This window comes from Stenella coeruleoalba (genome assembly GCF_951394435.1).
Source record: "Stenella coeruleoalba genome assembly, chromosome: 7".
Taxonomy (NCBI): Eukaryota; Metazoa; Chordata; class Mammalia; order Artiodactyla; family Delphinidae; genus Stenella; species Stenella coeruleoalba.
In genome coordinates this window covers 74539922-74556375 of record NC_137153.1, presented here as the reverse complement: position 1 = coordinate 74556375, position 16454 = coordinate 74539922, and the positions used below count along the sequence as shown (strand labels likewise).

General features: G+C 38.4%; 1 protein-coding gene across 11 annotated transcripts in view; it reads left to right on the top strand.

Annotated features, from left to right (window-relative positions):
* Positions 1 to 16454, top strand: part of TRPM3 (transient receptor potential cation channel subfamily M member 3) — a 1004761-nt gene that overhangs the window by 766628 nt on the left and 221679 nt on the right. For all 11 annotated transcript variants that reach the window (XR_013829197.1, XM_079927590.1, XM_079927589.1 and 8 more), the window contains one exon: positions 2748 to 2919. Coding sequence is in view for 10 of the 11 variants with exons in the window: in XM_079927590.1 (XP_079783716.1) it covers positions 2748 to 2919 (172 nt within the window). In the remaining variant the exon portion in view is untranslated. The remainder of the gene's footprint in view (positions 1 to 2747; positions 2920 to 16454) is intronic.

The following is a 16454-nucleotide window of genomic DNA, read 5'->3' as shown; positions in this document are numbered from 1 at the left end:
CACATATAATCTCATCTAACCCCCATGAGGTAAGTGGTTTTATCATTTCTCTTTTACAGATTAAAAATGTGAGACTCAGATTCACACAGCCATTGACAGAACTGGGATTCAAAGAGATTTCCATGCCTCAAACGTTCATGATTGTTCCAGGATTCAACATACCTTCCTCCAATGATGACTGGAAAATAATTTAGGACATTTAACTTATTTTTTGGATTTATATCCTCCATTATTCAGCAGAAAAAATCCCTGGCAAAATATAACTACCTTTAACTTACTTTAACATAAGATCCAAAGAAATGGGGAGCAGTAAGATGAAGACATTAAAATTCATGAGTGACACTGTAAACTTGATCCTCTTATCATGATTAATTCAAATGTACCGTATTCCCAAAGAGCTGGTGCACCGTGTTTCACAAGAAACGAAGGTCAAAACTCAGAAGGCTGAAGCACCAATGTCCTTAGAATCCTGTGGTGGGGGAAACAGATATATAGAATATAGTCAGATTATTTAATTGTGTTCTTTTATTCTCAGATTGTGGTGATTAAGTCAGGTTGACCCAGAATCATTTTCACTCCTTTATTTGTTTGAAAACATCACTTTCACTGGTGGTCTTTAATTAAGCTCCCAAGAATTCGAAAACGTGCCCCGTATGTCATCTAGAACAAGTGTCTGGAGTTCTCCATCACAAATAGTTTAACCTCTAGAAAATCCACTGTCCCATGCCCCTCACAGAGCTGCTTTGGGGTTCCCTCCTTCTTGGCATGGAGCCTTGGGGAACTGCCGTTAGGAAAGAGAAAACAGTAAACTAAAGCTTTTTCTTTTATCCAAAAGTACAGTGCAGAGGTACTTTAAGAATAGGAGAAAGTCTTTCTGCTAAGCCTTTTTCAACAAAGCATTAATATTTATTAACTTGCACTCTGTTATAGAATGAATGTTTTATGATCAAAAATGCGTAACAGCAAAATGGGAATTTTAACCACAAGCAACCTACTCTTCCAGTGATAAAGAACTCAGGATGGGGTTAGCCAACCACTCTCTCTGTAGTTCAGGGGGTACTCTCATTCACTCATCTAGACAAAGGGGTAATTGAACACTGCTCCATGTGATTACTGGAAACAATAATCACAAATTTATAGGCTTCCTTTATAAATGAGAGCCATCTAGAATAAGCTGTGAATTAATGGTATATTAATGGTATATTAACAAATAGGGACATTTATTAAAAGGTCTGAAAGATATTTCAAAAGCTCAGAATTACCCATTTTAAATTTAGATTAGATCAATTCCCAAACAATTCAGATAAGAGGGGGTTTTTATTTTTCAACTTTTAATAAAAGCATGTCTGTCTCAAGTCTTTTGAATTAATCCATTCACTATTCATTGAGTAGATTCTGTTTGCCAGGCATACAGAAATGTGGGGTTTTGAATCAGCATCAAGGTGTAAAATATGGCTTTTATGAGATCTTTTCTACTGATGCTGTCTTTACTGAATCACTTTGTAATTCCTTTAGCAAACTACTTTGCTAAATTCCTTTAGCAAACTACAGCTTTGCCTGATGAGTTATTATATACTTAAAATGAACAAGTGCATCTCAACTCTATAATTAATGTATACACTGCATAAAGGCACAGAAATAAAAGTCCCTTAGCATTTATTTCTGTCTTGTCAATTTCAGTGATACAGTACAGAAATAACTGTATGGACACCGTGTAACAGTGAGTTGGTTAAATGTTCCTTTTCATAGTCTTGAGTGAAATTTCTGCCTAAATGTTTTAGGAGTAGGTTTCCAACACGTCATCTTGTTTCCATTGTGTCTAAGCAGTTTGGGAAAGGGGAATGAATAAGCATAGATTTTGGAATCAGGCAGACCTGGTTGTGATTTCTGGTTCTGAGCGTGGTAAACTCTTGTAAAACCTACTTAATCCCCATCTCTGTTCCTTCATCTACAAAATAAACATAACAACATCTACTTTGCAGGATTGTTGCAAGGAGTATAGATAATGTATATAAAGCAACTGGCGCACAATAGGTTTTGTTTTTCTTTTCAGATCAAAAGTCTGAAAGACCATACTAAGAATTGTTCTGTTTCAGGTAGTCTGATGCACCATGAAATTAAAATAACATAATAAAAATTTAAGACAGAGATGAACATTGTGAACCTGATTTTTATTTATATCATGATACAGTTATTTTACATTCAGCATTTCCACTTAAGGTGTCTAATAAGACACCTTAAGGTGTCTTAAGGTCTGTTTAAATAACAGACCTTCAGATTGCTGAATGGGCTTGACAAAGAAGATCACCCCTGACCCCATTCTCCACCCTCCACTCCCCATCCTCCACTGTACTCCAGAATCATGGTTGCTTTTCTCTGCCTATTAGATGTATGGACATGAAGGAGAGGAGAAAGAAAGAAACAAAATAGCTAAATTTAAAAATTATTTTTGGTTCATCAGCATATAAACAATCAACTTCAAAATGAAACAGACATTCACTTGCCAGTTTTTGAGTACAGTGAAAGCACAAACTCTCATTTCTGTATGAATCCAGAAAATTAATGGAATACTTACTGTAAATCTTGCTTCTACCCAAAACAGTATTAGGAGGAGGATGTAGACTATCCTTTCACTGTACCAAAGAATTGATTTCCCTTCTCTCTCTCTCATTCCTGTCTGTCTGGTTCTCCTTTTCATATTTTTCACTCTTTTCTCTGACTTTGCCCCTTTTTTTGAAATTCTGCAGGTTGTCCGGCCATATCAGACCATGTCCAATCCCATGAGCAAGCTCACTGTTCTCAACAGCATGCATTCTCATTTCATTCTGGCCGACAATGGGACCACCGGAAAGTATGGAGCAGAGGTGAAACTTAGGAGACAACTGGAAAAGCATATTTCACTCCAGAAGATAAATACAAGTAAGTCGGCTACTGTTCCCACTCAGCCTTCAAATAGGCTGAAAGTGAGAAAACTTGAGCAGATTTTGAACACAGATCACTTTCTACTGGGCCAGTGGTTAGAATTAGAGGAAGTCATCTAGAGGAGGATGATTGGAGGCGCAATAAGTGTTTACACAATTAGTGGACTCAAGCTCATTTATTATGTGTGAAAAATTCAACCCTGTCTGGGGTTTATAAATGCACATAAGCTTTTCCTTCCAAACTTTTTTCTACATCTTTTACACAATACTCTAAGGAGGAAAAGCACCCTGGAGAAGTTTTTTTCTATTTATTAAGCTATTTTTGGTGGCTAAAGAAAAGAAAAAAAGAAAAAAAAAACAGGTTTTGATCTTAGCATAGATCTGGCTGTGCGAAGGCATTTCAAGGGAACTGACATTGTCTAAACTAAAGCATAATGTGTAACCATGTTGATGAAACTAATTCTGTCTCTTAATTTTATGTATGTATTCATTCACTGTCTCTAGATACCTATATATTTAGATATATGTGTGTATTTATGGGTACCACGTAATACTTAGCCCATAGTTACACTGAAATGATACTATTAAGTACTTATGTGTTCTATGCAGTACTTATCGTGTACCCATTTAACTATGAGAAGGTAGCATTGTAAAAACAGCAACACTCCCCAGCACACTCAGTGGCTTGCATTTAAATGTGGTAGAGGTATGAAAATAATCTACTGACCTTCCTCACAAAATAAAATTCAATTTGTTTTCACAAAGTAACACATGGCTTCGCGGCAGGCTCAAGCTTTCTGGTAATTGTATGTTCCATCAGGGAAACTTGGATTTAATTGATTAAACTTTCAAAGCCTGCAATTCCAAGTAACAAAAGATTCTCTTTGGCTTGATAAACTTTCAAAAATTCAGTGTAATATGATTCAGCCTGTCCAAATGGCTTTTCTCATTTCCAGTCTTTTCTCTGCATCTGTCCCAAATGGATCTTGCTTGCTCTTGCCACCTTCCTCCCAGAGCTAGGATGTCCAACCTATCAGACCACAGCTTCTCTTTCCTGTACTCTCTTTTCTGGTTCCACGTTTTAGGAGCTACTGCTGTTTAAGCAGTCAAGTTTCATACCTTCATCTTTTTCACAGAGAATTCTGGAATAATAGATTTTGGTGTAGGCCTGAAGTCAACATTGTATTAGAAAACTCTCTTCTAAGAATCTTCAACTATCTTTGGAAAGAGAAAACACAGGATTACCCAAAGGTAAACATCTTTTGGGGAAAAAAGAGTAGAAAAGACTAGAAAATCCATCCAGAAACCAGCAGAGATCCAAAGTAACAAAGCACTATAGCCAATGGGTGGTAGGTTTTGTTAAACTAAAATTGAATTTTATTATAATATTTGACAGGAAGGACAAAACTCATATCATTAATATTATCCATTTAGGTTTTTATAGGCTACAGCATTACTTGTTTTACACCAGCAGGTTAAGAATGAGCCTAAATAGGAGTAGCCTGAAAGCTGAAGAAGATGGGAGCAGGGTAGACAAAGAGCAAATGCAGGGTCAAGTTCAGTGCTCAATAGTGAGACCAAATTTGTCCAGACACACAAAGCATGCCATTGTGCCAGGTCCTGGTGGCAGCTGGGCCAGGTATTTGTTAGTGTTAGGAGGAGAGCTAGGTGTGCGGTTGTGTAAGTTTAAACACCCAGCTACGATGGTGCCAGCAGGAGTTAAAACCCAGTCAGGGCTCTGTCTGCCAAGCCCTGTGCCTTATAGGTGCCCAAGGAAAGGATACTCTTTTCTAATTAGTCATCCCAGAGGGGACATTGTTTTGTAACCTTTGTGCCTGGGGAAGCACCTGTCTCCAAAGCTCACAGAGTTGCTATGCGTGGGGATTGCCCTGAAGGGGAGGCTCATAGACAGTGGCCGGGCCTCCGTGAGGAGCAGAGCCCAGCAGCATAGAGTCCAGGAGAAGGCCAAGGCTGGTGGTCAGGGCATCAGGGATGCTGGAGGAGCCAGGACCCCAGGCACATGCCTCATGCCACTCGTGTGACACTGGATCCTTGCGAGCACATCAGGGCAGGTAGTGGCATGCAAACACATTGCCAAGTGAAATCCCAGTCAAGGGTCTAGGGTGCAAAGTAGGGGATAAACACAGACCCAGGTTCCAAGCTGAAGCACCAGGTCAGAGAAGCTGTCTTGAGACTCCTAAAATGTTCCGAGTCCACAAACAGGATTAGGCCTCGGATCTGGGGTAGAGGCTGAGCCCCTAGGTTGGGTTAAGTGATAGTAGCTGGAACAGGATGGGGGCAGAGAGAGGCAAATAGTCATTGCAATCGTCATAATTTATAAACACAATTTTCCTCTTTGTTTTGGGGACTGTATTTGAGGCTTAATAGGAATTCACAGACTCCCATTCAGTGCAAATAATTAAATAAGAAGAAGAAGGTTAAAGATGCCCAGGGGAGATCCCTGAGGTCACAGGAAGTTACAAGCTCAGGGCCAAGAATTTGCCACAAGCTGTAGTGAATGATGCTATGCCTTAGCTCTTCTACCAGTTCTATCCTTGAACTTAGTAGTGGGAGGGTGACCAACTTGTCCCAGTTTCCCAGGGACTTTCTCAGATTTAGCATTGAAAGTCCCATGTCCCTGGGCCACCTCCATCACAGGCAAATGGAGATTGCAGGTCGCCCTCCAAGTCAGACTCAGGAGTCATTAGTTCTACTTCTCTTTTTACTGCATTCACCCCACAAAGCAGGGAAGGAGCAGTGAGGGCCTCAGAGCTTAAGGAGTGACCCAGGCTCCGGAAGTAGAGCAGGACCCTGAGATCTCCATTCAGTTAGCTGTAAAGCAAAGTGCCCACTGAGAACCTGGAAGTCTCCAGAATAGGACTGACTGAGAAAAAAGGAGGAAAAGTTGACCTGGTTAAAATAAGAAACAGCAGAACTAAGAACATAGACCTTTAATGTAAATCTCTGTTCTAATCTGAACACTATTTTTTTCTTTATATCATAATTAGTGATAATGTAATTCTTCTTATTAAAATAAAATTTTATTCTATAACAATTCTAAAAATCTCACCTACTTCTTAATTTCCCTCTTCAAAAGTCTAAGAAATCTAAAATACAACAGGGGAACTCAATTTTGGGAAACCCCAGTTTAGCCTCCTGAAATTAGACCCTCCACCAGGATACCACAATAATACTATCACCACCTATTACACTTAGCACGACCCTGGAGGTGTCTGAATACCCTCAGCATTTTACTCATTAAAGTGCCATTCCTCTTCATCACTTAGGGATGACATGCATACCATAGGATTCTTTCCACAAGTTTATTTCTTGCATAAATAGCATAATCTTCTGAAGAATATTTTCAAGAGACCTTTAAGCCCTTTCTCATCAACATGACAATTATGAATAATAAAATATTATAAGCACCAGCATCTTAGACTTTTCTCAGCACTCTGGCATCCATTATCTCAACTCTCCCCTCCCTCCACTCATTCTTGCTGTTAACAGTCCTTACTGAAGTGTTGTCATTGGTTACTGAAGGACTTCTTTGCTGTTAAAGGAGAATCCTTTCCGACGTGAGCCACTTAGGAACACTCTTCCATCTGAAATTTTCTAAACTTCAAATTTAACATGCAAAGCCTCAAACAATCCCCATAATGCCTTTAGCAAACAAATATTTCTTGAACTCCTATTATGTACCAGTCATGGTTAAGGTCTAGAAAAGCAGCAGTGGATAATTCATTGAGCTTACGTCAAGAGGGGCAGAGTAGTAAGTAAATAAGTAAATAGGCAAATATATGTAGTAAGAGAGCTGTTAAAAATAAAGCAGAGGAAGGGATATATGTATGTGTCATGGGTACACATGTCTGCATGCATGCACATGTGTGTGATGGGAGGATAGTTTAGATTAGATGATTGGGTATGGTGTAATATATGAGCAGAGACCTGAATGAAGTGAGGGAGCCAGCTCTGAAAAGAGCATTCTGGAGGGAGTGAAAGCAGGAACAAAGACCCAGGTATTTGATGAAGAGTACGACCTTTGTAAAGAGTTGAATTTTATTCTGACCGAGTTTTGATCTGGCAAGTTATAGGATCTCCCTTGTGGTTTAAAACATCACTCTGCTGTTCTGTGTAGAGATCCAACTGACGCAGGGGGCAAGATTAAAAGCAGGTAGATGTTTCAGTAGGCTATTGCCGTAATGCAGGTGAGAGATGATAGTGTTTTGAATTAGGGTGACAGCAATAAAAGTAGTAAAAAGCAGTTGGATTCAAATTTATACATATCTGTTTTCTTAACTGATCTTTCTTTTAATGTGGTAAAATATATATAGCATAAAATTTATCAGTTTAACCATTTTTAAGTATACCGTTCAGTGCTATGAAGTACGTTTACATTGTTATGTAATCATCACCACTATCCATCCCCAGAACTTTTCATCATTCCAAACTGAAACTCTGTACACATTAAACACTTTTATTCCCTCCCTTCAGCCCCCGTAACCATGATTCAACTTCATGTCTTTATGAATTTGTTCTAGGTACCTCACATAAGTAGAATCATACGATATTGGTCCTAAGATACATTTTGAAGGTAGAACTCAAGAGAACTTGCTACTGAGTTGAGCATTCAGGGGGAGGAATAGACACATCAAGGATGCTGAACAGTCATCCTTACAGACACCAGTATATTCTTCAAAGAATGGGGCTAGTGGGAGCCCCTAAGGAGTAAGTTTTTACAGAAAAGGGAGTTGAGGACTAATCTCTGGGGAGTTGAGACAAAGTCCTTGAGAAGGAGGGAGATGATGAGATTCAGTGCACAAATGAAGAACGTGGCCATAGGTAGAACAGGAAGAGTTTCATCCTGGGTAGCAGGAGGGAAGGCAGAGTTTATGTGCGCAGATGTAGGTGGGATGGAACATTTTCTGCTGGGAAGATCAGGTAGTTCTTTATAGATGCTTTCTATATCTGAAGAAAATAATACAGGAGGTCATTGGCTAAGAGCGTGGAAAGGGAAGAGGTGTAGAAGATTAGGGAGAAAATAGAAAAAACAAGTGTAGAGCCTGGGAGAGAGAGCTGACTAGGGAAATGTAAGACTGCCCACTTGATATTTGTGGTCATAAATTTGCAGTGGCGTGAATCATCAGGGATGTGTGTTTTTTTCCAGGCATGTTCAGCTTGAGTAGTAGAATAGGCAGAGACTTGGGTTGAGAGCCTGTTGGGATTTTGCTAGGCAAGTAGAAAAGAGGAAGAGAGAGGCAAGGGAGTGAGGCTATGTGTACTCTTTATACCTATATCCCAGGAGTATTGTCAGTGTCTGGATGAAAGCAGTGCTTTCCCACCCACATCTGTGCCCATTCACGAGAACATAAAATCATTCATCTAAAAGATCAGAATAAGGTGCAGAGAAGTGATTAAGAGAATTATCAAAGGTGACCCACACCTTTAGTTAGTATTGCCAAGCATTACATATGTTAAGTTCAAACCATTTAAGTAAACAAAGGTTCATAATAAGCAGTTCCTCATATTTTATTGTTGTTTACATATTCATATAAGTTGAATCAAGTTAGCACAATGCTGGGAACGTAGTAGCTGTTCAATAAACACGTGTTACCTGAAAGACTGAATACCAAGGGACTGCTCCAGAAAGACTGAATACCAAGGGACTGCTCCAGAAAGTAACGTGTAAGTAGCCTGATGAACCTATAAAATCCCAAGCATATTTTCTGCATACATTTTTGCTTTTAAAAAATTTCCAAAAAAATTAGAGAATATTATAATAACCCCCGTAACTATCACCCAGACTCTACATTTATCAGCCTATAGCCAATCTTGTTTTCTCTATGTATATAACCACCTACATCTTCTTCCGGGTAAGTTTGAAAGAAATCCAAACAGTGTATCATTTCATCTATAACTATTTCAGCACCAAAGCATTTCTTTAACTTGCGTGGGCCACACGCAAGGTAGATTTTTAAAGTATTTCCTTAACTTAGTAGCAACATAATGGAAAATACTGATACAGGTATCCTTTAACAATTCTTTCAAAAAAATAAAAATTAAGAACTATGTTATCACATGTTAAAATTTATCTAAAATTTTGATAATCATTTTCTCTTGTCCCAAATTCTACACTAAGCTGGCCAAAAAACATTTAAAACAAATATTACCTTGCAGTTCTTAAAAAGGAAGATTAGAAAAATCCCCAGCAATTGTGGCTTTCTTGGAAGCGTTTGAAGGGAAGAACATAACTTTTAGGAAAAAAGGAAGGTTTTGCCTCTTGCCAGTGGTATAAGCTGAGAGAAACAGGGAGACCTGGGGGTTCAGATCTTCATGGCTCTGTGACCTTAGGTAAATTACTGTATTTCTCTCAGACTTTGTTTGTGTGTCTGTGAACCAGGGATGATAATTTTTCACAGTGTGGTGATTAAATGAGTCAACCTATGAAAGGATTCTGGCACGTGGCAGTTCAGAAACACTGATTCCCTTCCTGCCTTCTCGGTGGCACAGCGGTCCCCTAGTGGGAAACCATGTTCTGTGTTGATATAGCCTGATGAGCTGCCATAGATTCCAACCTGAGATCCAGACCTTCATTCGAAGCCCATCAGAGTCTAGGATGTCTGTCAGAATATCTTTACCACAAAGCGAACCTGTCTCTGCTTGTTAGGGGAAAGCCATGGATCTCTGGGGTTACAGAAAGGGTCCAAAGAAAAAAATGAGACTCAAAATTATATTCTGAAACATACTATCAAGCCTCTATTAACATTACTTCTTAAAGAGTAGTTCATTTAAAGTCTTGATCATTGCAGCAATAAACAGAAAACTCATGTTTTTTCATTGTTGAAAATATATTCTAAACTGTAGTTGTTCCTCTTGCTTGAGTGAAGAATATAATGGAGAAAATTTCATATTTCTTTAGAGAGTCAAGCTATTCTAGTGTCTTGGAGCAATCATTATGAATGTCAGTTAAGTTTGCAGAGAACTCTGTTTGGTGGAGGTGTTAGAATTTGGGCTAAATGTGAATTGGTCCCTAATATATAAGATAAGATTTATATGTCAAGTTAAGATTTGGGCCAATATCAGATTTCCTTCTTATAATTTACTGTTTTGTTTAAAAAGGAGATTGGAGGAAGAGGACAGAAATCTAGTTTGTTTTGGGCTCTAATTGATGAAAGTGTTATACTCCGTTGTGTTTGAATTTTATTTTAGGTTTGGCTAAATGCAAAGTTTTATTTGGATTACATATCTTAATTAATTTGTGAACATTAACTTTGTAGGAAATTTCATTATGAGGCTAGAATTTTCCAACTTTGTCATCTTCATACTATAAAGTGAAATCTGTGTCAGACTAAATCTAGTCTAAGAGACTCTGTCCCCATGGTAGTCATTATAGATACACCCATTCTGCAGTACTAATGAATGGGGATGTCTGAGTAGGTTTAGATTTTTGTAACCATTGCTTTTGCCACTGTCAGGGTTTTCTTGAAAGAGAATTTGATACTCTGCATTTTCTTTGCCCCAGAGTAACAACTGACATTTGAGCATAGCCTCATCTAATGAAGCCACAAAGAATACTTTCTCTAAAGCAGTAGATTAAAATCTGCTTGGCAGTTCTAAGCAAACAAGTAGCGGAAATGATCACAGAATTCATGAAACAATCAAATTTGGTATTTGAGGATATTGCTATTTAGAATTCTCTGGGAAAAAAGAACAGATGTTTTGTTATGCAGTGCCTAAGCCCGTACACCAATTTATATATGACTGTGTGCTTACTCACACAAACTAACAAAAAATAATAACGATAATAATGTCACCCAGTAGCACCGAATGTCATCCCTGATAAGTTATGCTTTATGATGGGAGCAGATGTTTCTGATTTCCACTGAGTTGTTTGGTATAGGAGTCCCATGAACAGACTAATCCATAGAGTGAAGTCTCATGGGTTCCAGGACATTTTATTTTAAAAAGATCATCTTTGTGATGTGACACTCATCAATTTACAGCATTTTGTTTCAGTGAAATTTCCATAATCAGAAAAAATACTCATGACTGTATCCTTGTTCCATTACCACCATTTTTTGGTGATAATTCTTAAACATGGCTGTGGTAGTTTTCAACTAAGGTGACACTGCGTCCCGTAGGAGGTATTTTAAAATATCAGAGGGGTTTGGTTGATACAATTTCTGGTGCTCCCAAATGACACAGAGAGGAGGAGGGAATGTTAATATTCTACCTTGTGCAGGACGGTTTCATATGCAGAATTGCCTGGACCAAATGCCAATCCATCCCTTAGGAAACACTACCCTGTATGTTTCCTTGAGTTTTGTTTTTCTTTTTTTTTTCCCCAAATCTTTCCAATAGCCCACACCTGATGTGGCAGGGCCACACACTTCCAAGATACTCTGTCCTAGTCTAAAGACGTAGAAAAAGCAGCAATCATGAGCCAGCAGTGAGATTTAAAATATTGAACAACCTATGAAGACTTTAGTGTCCTCAATCCACATCATAGGCTGGATGTCAGCCCTGACATGTCCTTCAGATCCTAACATCCCTTGCTGTTGGGAAGTTCTCCCTTATATCCAACTTCATTTGCTCTGAATCAGTTCTCTTCTGGATGAGGACCAAAGTCATCATCTGTGATAGAGCTCTCAGCTTATTTGAAAACTGTAAATGGACTTGAATTGACCTTTCTGCCATAATGGCTGTAAGGAAGCTGTTTTTCATTTGAAGAGACACACTGACCTGCTTAACAGGCAGAACTGACTCAAGAAGTAAATCAGAATTTCCATTTCGGCAGCACCTGCTCTTAGCACCACTGCTTTGTATGTTTCAGGCTCAGTGACTCCAGAAATGTGCTCAATGCTGGGGGCTCTACTGTCAGAGTCCCTGATGTTCAGAGAAATCCTACAGTCCACCGTTATTAGCTGATTTGGGGGTAGAAACAGAAGCCCAGAAATGTGGTTGCTTTACCTGCAGGCCCCTGGAGAGCCTACTAACCTAGAATTCATTGCCAAGGGAATATTTTAATAAACCAAGGTTCTAGGAGAATAAAGCGTTTGAAACTGAATACAAAGAGACCTCTAATTTTTAATCTATGTATTACTGAGAATTATGTTGGAAATAAGGGAGCAGGGCAGTAATATAAATCTTGAGTGAATGAATAAATTCATGATGTAAAATGCCATAAAGCAGTGCTTTTTAAAAATTCACATTTCATTTCTAGTATATGTCTCTCATTTCCCTGGACTGTAATAGACCCCTTATACGTATTAGTATTTTTCTCTTGTTAAATTATGAAGCCAACTTACCCTGGAAATTTGACATAGATTATCTAAAGAATACTACTGACATCCTTACTATTAAATCCTTACTATTTACCAACCTCTCTGACACCAAAACTACAGTTAATGTCATGCATAGTAAGTGCTCGATAAAGAGTTGCTGATTTGGCATGAAACAAATTTTAGTGATTTTGACCCAGTCATATTATTATAAGAAATGTGTGAATTTACAATTTCCAAAAAATTCCAAAAATATTTTAGCAACAGCAGCATTATTGAAATAAGCAGGTAGCTTCCTGGGAGGCTATTTTAAAGGATTGTAGTCATTTATATATAAATAAATAATTTGTATCATAAATACTACATAAATTATTTATTTTTATTCTTATTATGACTGTTAAGTAAGTCTCATTTCTTTGTATTTATACCAAATACAGAGAGACGAAGCCTGAGTGTCAACAATAGCACAGAGAGGGAGGCATATGACAAAGGGAAAGTCTAAGGTATGAGTCACATCAGAGTTTCCTTGGAAAGTTTTCCATTTTGGAGTAAGTTGGATAGCCATACAGTAAGAGGTTAGAGTTGGCATGGAACCATCGGGTCCCTTGCCCACTACTGACATTGCAGACCTAGCGGGACACTTTTCCCACTGAGCCTTGTTACAGCTCAGGACCATTTTGCATTCATTAAGACACAGATTCTGCTGCTGTAACAATGACTCAAAACAATGGATGCCTCAATGAGACAGGAGTTTATTCCTTATGCATGTGTTACTCTGAACATGAGTCCAGGCCTTTTGTGGTAGCCTCACAATGTTGAGGACTCAGATTTCTTCTTTCTTTTGCTCTGCACATCCCTGTTTTCATGGTCTGCGGGAACTCACTGTCACATCTACATTCTGCTCAGAAGGAATCAGGAAAAAGTCATAACCTGTTCCCTTAAAGGCACAATGAGAAAGTCGTATACAGGATTTTGGCTTACATCCTATGTGCCAATATTTGGTCACATATTTACACCTAGCAAAAGGGGGATTCAAAAATGTAGTCTTTATCCTGGGCATACAGCTAAAATTCTATCACTATGAAGGAGGAAAATAGATATTAGGGTACAGCCAGCACTTTTTGCCACACCTTTCCAGCATAGCATTACAGATGGTTATTAAGAATTGGCTGGAGTTGGCACATGAGGTAAAACATACCTGCCATTCATAAATAAGGTACACCTACATGTTCTAGTGTGTTCATTGAGTAGCTTTGTCCATAAATGACTCCTGTAGCATATGCTTCATATCATGCCCTTTCACTCTTCACGTGTGTGTTTCTTAGTGATATGTAGCTGAAGAGTCTTCCACTGGTTCTGGAAATTGTAATTTCCCCTTGAAATGGGATTGAGACTAGCTGTCTAAAATTATATACATTACTTTAGACCATCCTGGTTTAGTTAACTTTTTAGGTTAACTCAAACAGATCCTCCTAGCCTCAAAGTAATTGCACAGGCTCTACTATGCATAATTTGTGCACATTCCATAATGGATCCATAGCCACATATTTCCTTGCACATCATTTGTAACCTTTAAATTCCTAAATATTAAAAATAAATAGAAGAGATTCAGTTCCGTGTTTCTGTGACATTGTACCTAATATTAATTTTTCAAAGATAAATCCTAGGAAATAATTCTCATGTGACCTACACAGGACTGTACTCTTGGTAACAGGCAGGAGAATGGAGATTGCTCGCCTCTCAAATCCTTCCTGAGGGGGAAAGGTTGTAACTGGGCCTTGGCCCAGTTGGGGAAAAAGGACGAGAAACCCATCTTAGAGAGTAAAAAAGCAGCAGCACATCGTCCAACTCTGTTGAGGAAACGTTTGAGGAGACCTGGAAAGCAGATGCATTTGTGAGGGATTTAAAGCTGTTTTATACCAGTTATCCAGTTTGACATTCCTACATTTTATAACCCCTAAGTGATAAGTAATAATTTGGCAAGATACAGCTGAAAGGCTCTTGAAACCTTCTGAATGCCTATAAATATATAATTAAGAGTATTTCCTGACACTGACAGTTATAAAAAGATTAATTAGTAGAACTTCTCTTAACAAATGGTGAGCTGGGTCACCTTGTTTTAGAGACTGAGATACATGTGTATTACTGATCCAACCCTAGTTAGTTTTTCTTTTGATTTTAGCTTGTGTTCCTCAGTAAAACCAAAAAGATAGAGCTAAAAGCAGTTGGGGTTTCTTTTCTATCTTAAGTGAATAAAGCCTACGAGGATCTATTGCCGTACAGATTTAATGAAACCACAGGCCGGCACTTTAAAAATAAACCTTGCCTTTCCTCTCTGGGTATTCTTTGAATAGAACAGTTTCTTGGCCTTGTTTCTGTCTTGCCTATATCTTTTTCCCTCATCTTTTTATAGTACCAAACTCAGAGGTATTGTGACTTTTCCATTCAGACAAACTAAGTTTCTGTAGAAAATAGATTCAATGTTTAGAAACCCCATTAGAAAATAGTATAAATAAATTCAAAGAACAATTGGTAAAGCAAAGAAAATATTTGCAACCATGACAAAGAGCTTATTTACATAAAAAGCAAAGGGCATCTACAAATCCTAAAGGAGAATCCTGTGAGAAAATGGGCAAAGTATATCAACAGGAAAATCTTGGGGAAGAAAATACAAATGCTCAACTTCACTCAAAATTAAAGAAATGGGGCTTCCCTGGTGGTGCGGTGGTTGAGAGTCCGCCTGCCAATGCAAGGGACACGGGTTTGTGCCCCGGTCCGGGAAGATCCCACATGCAGCGGAGCGGCTAGGCCCGTGAGTCATGACCGCTGAGCCTGCGCATCCGGAGCCTATGCTCCGCAACGGGAGAGGCCACAACAGTGAGAGGCCCGCGTACCGCAAAAAAAAAAAAAAAAAAAATTAAAGAAATGAAAGCTAAGACAACAATGAAATTTTTTTAACCTATCAAATTGACAAAAAACAGAATTTAAAAATATCTGGTGTCAATAAGTGTGTATGGAAATCTGTACTGGAGGGTGTGCAAATATGGGCAACCTTATCTGGAAGATAATTTGGCTACCCCTATTAAATTTTAAATGCACATACCTTTTGGCCCTGTAATTTTACTTCTAGGGATTTATTTTATGCATATTTATTGCCATATTGTTTATGGTAATAAAAATGGAAATAATTCAAAGATTCACCAATACGTGACTAATTAAATTATATGTAGACATACAGTGAAAGACTGTGAAGTTATTATAGATAATGCAATAGCTCTGTTTGGGCTCCTATTGAAAGATACCCAATGGTAGTTTTTATGTCCTTTTCTTAAGTTAAAGCCTATTGTACAACAGTAGAACTGTGTGTTTATGATCACATTTATGTTTTTTAAAATTATGTGTGTGTGTGTATATGTGCTTACAAAATATCTTAAAGGACACAGATGAACAATTATAGCTTCTAGAGAATGAGACTTTTGAGGTAAGGGAAGTAAGATGAGAACTGACATTTTCCACTAAATACCTTTTAAAAACCTCTCAGTGTTGTTTTTTGACAATGACCAAATATAGCTTTTATAAAAGGAAGGAAGGAAGGGAAGGAGGGAGGGAGAGAGAAAAGGAGGGATGGAGAGAGGGAGAGAGGAGGAAGGATAGATGAAGGAAGAGAACTTTTTGGAAGTAGTCAGCCTATCCATGTCCAGTACTTTCTTCCCACAAGTGTATGTTTATCATTCTTGACCTGTGGGTAAGGAGCCAACACAGCTGTGTTTGACACACCTTGATTTCTCTTGCTCACTGAGTCTGCTGGCAATTCTTTGCTTCATCTAAGACAAAAGGAAAGAGTCAAGTCAGGAGACCTAATGGAAGAGGCTGGTTAAAGACATGCCATGGAGAATAATATTCTCAAATCATATAAAGGATGTGTATAAAACAATAAGACAACATAACAGGTTTGAATCTTATATTTGATAGTGGCTGGAATCAGAGCCAAAATTATCTTCCCTGTTTGGAGTTGGTAAATGACAAAATAGCCTAAATTTATTCCCAATCCTTAGCCATAACCAGGTAGCCTAGTATAATGGGGCTCCTGAAAATGCCCTACTTCTATACCTCTACCATGAGCACAATTCAGTAGAGCTAAATTGTTCATTTTCCTTTTATTAGGCTCTTGGGCACCCCAAAGTCCAGCTCCCCTCTCCCTGGATCCTACTCCCCATGATGGAGTAGGCTCACACACAGCTCATTTAACAGC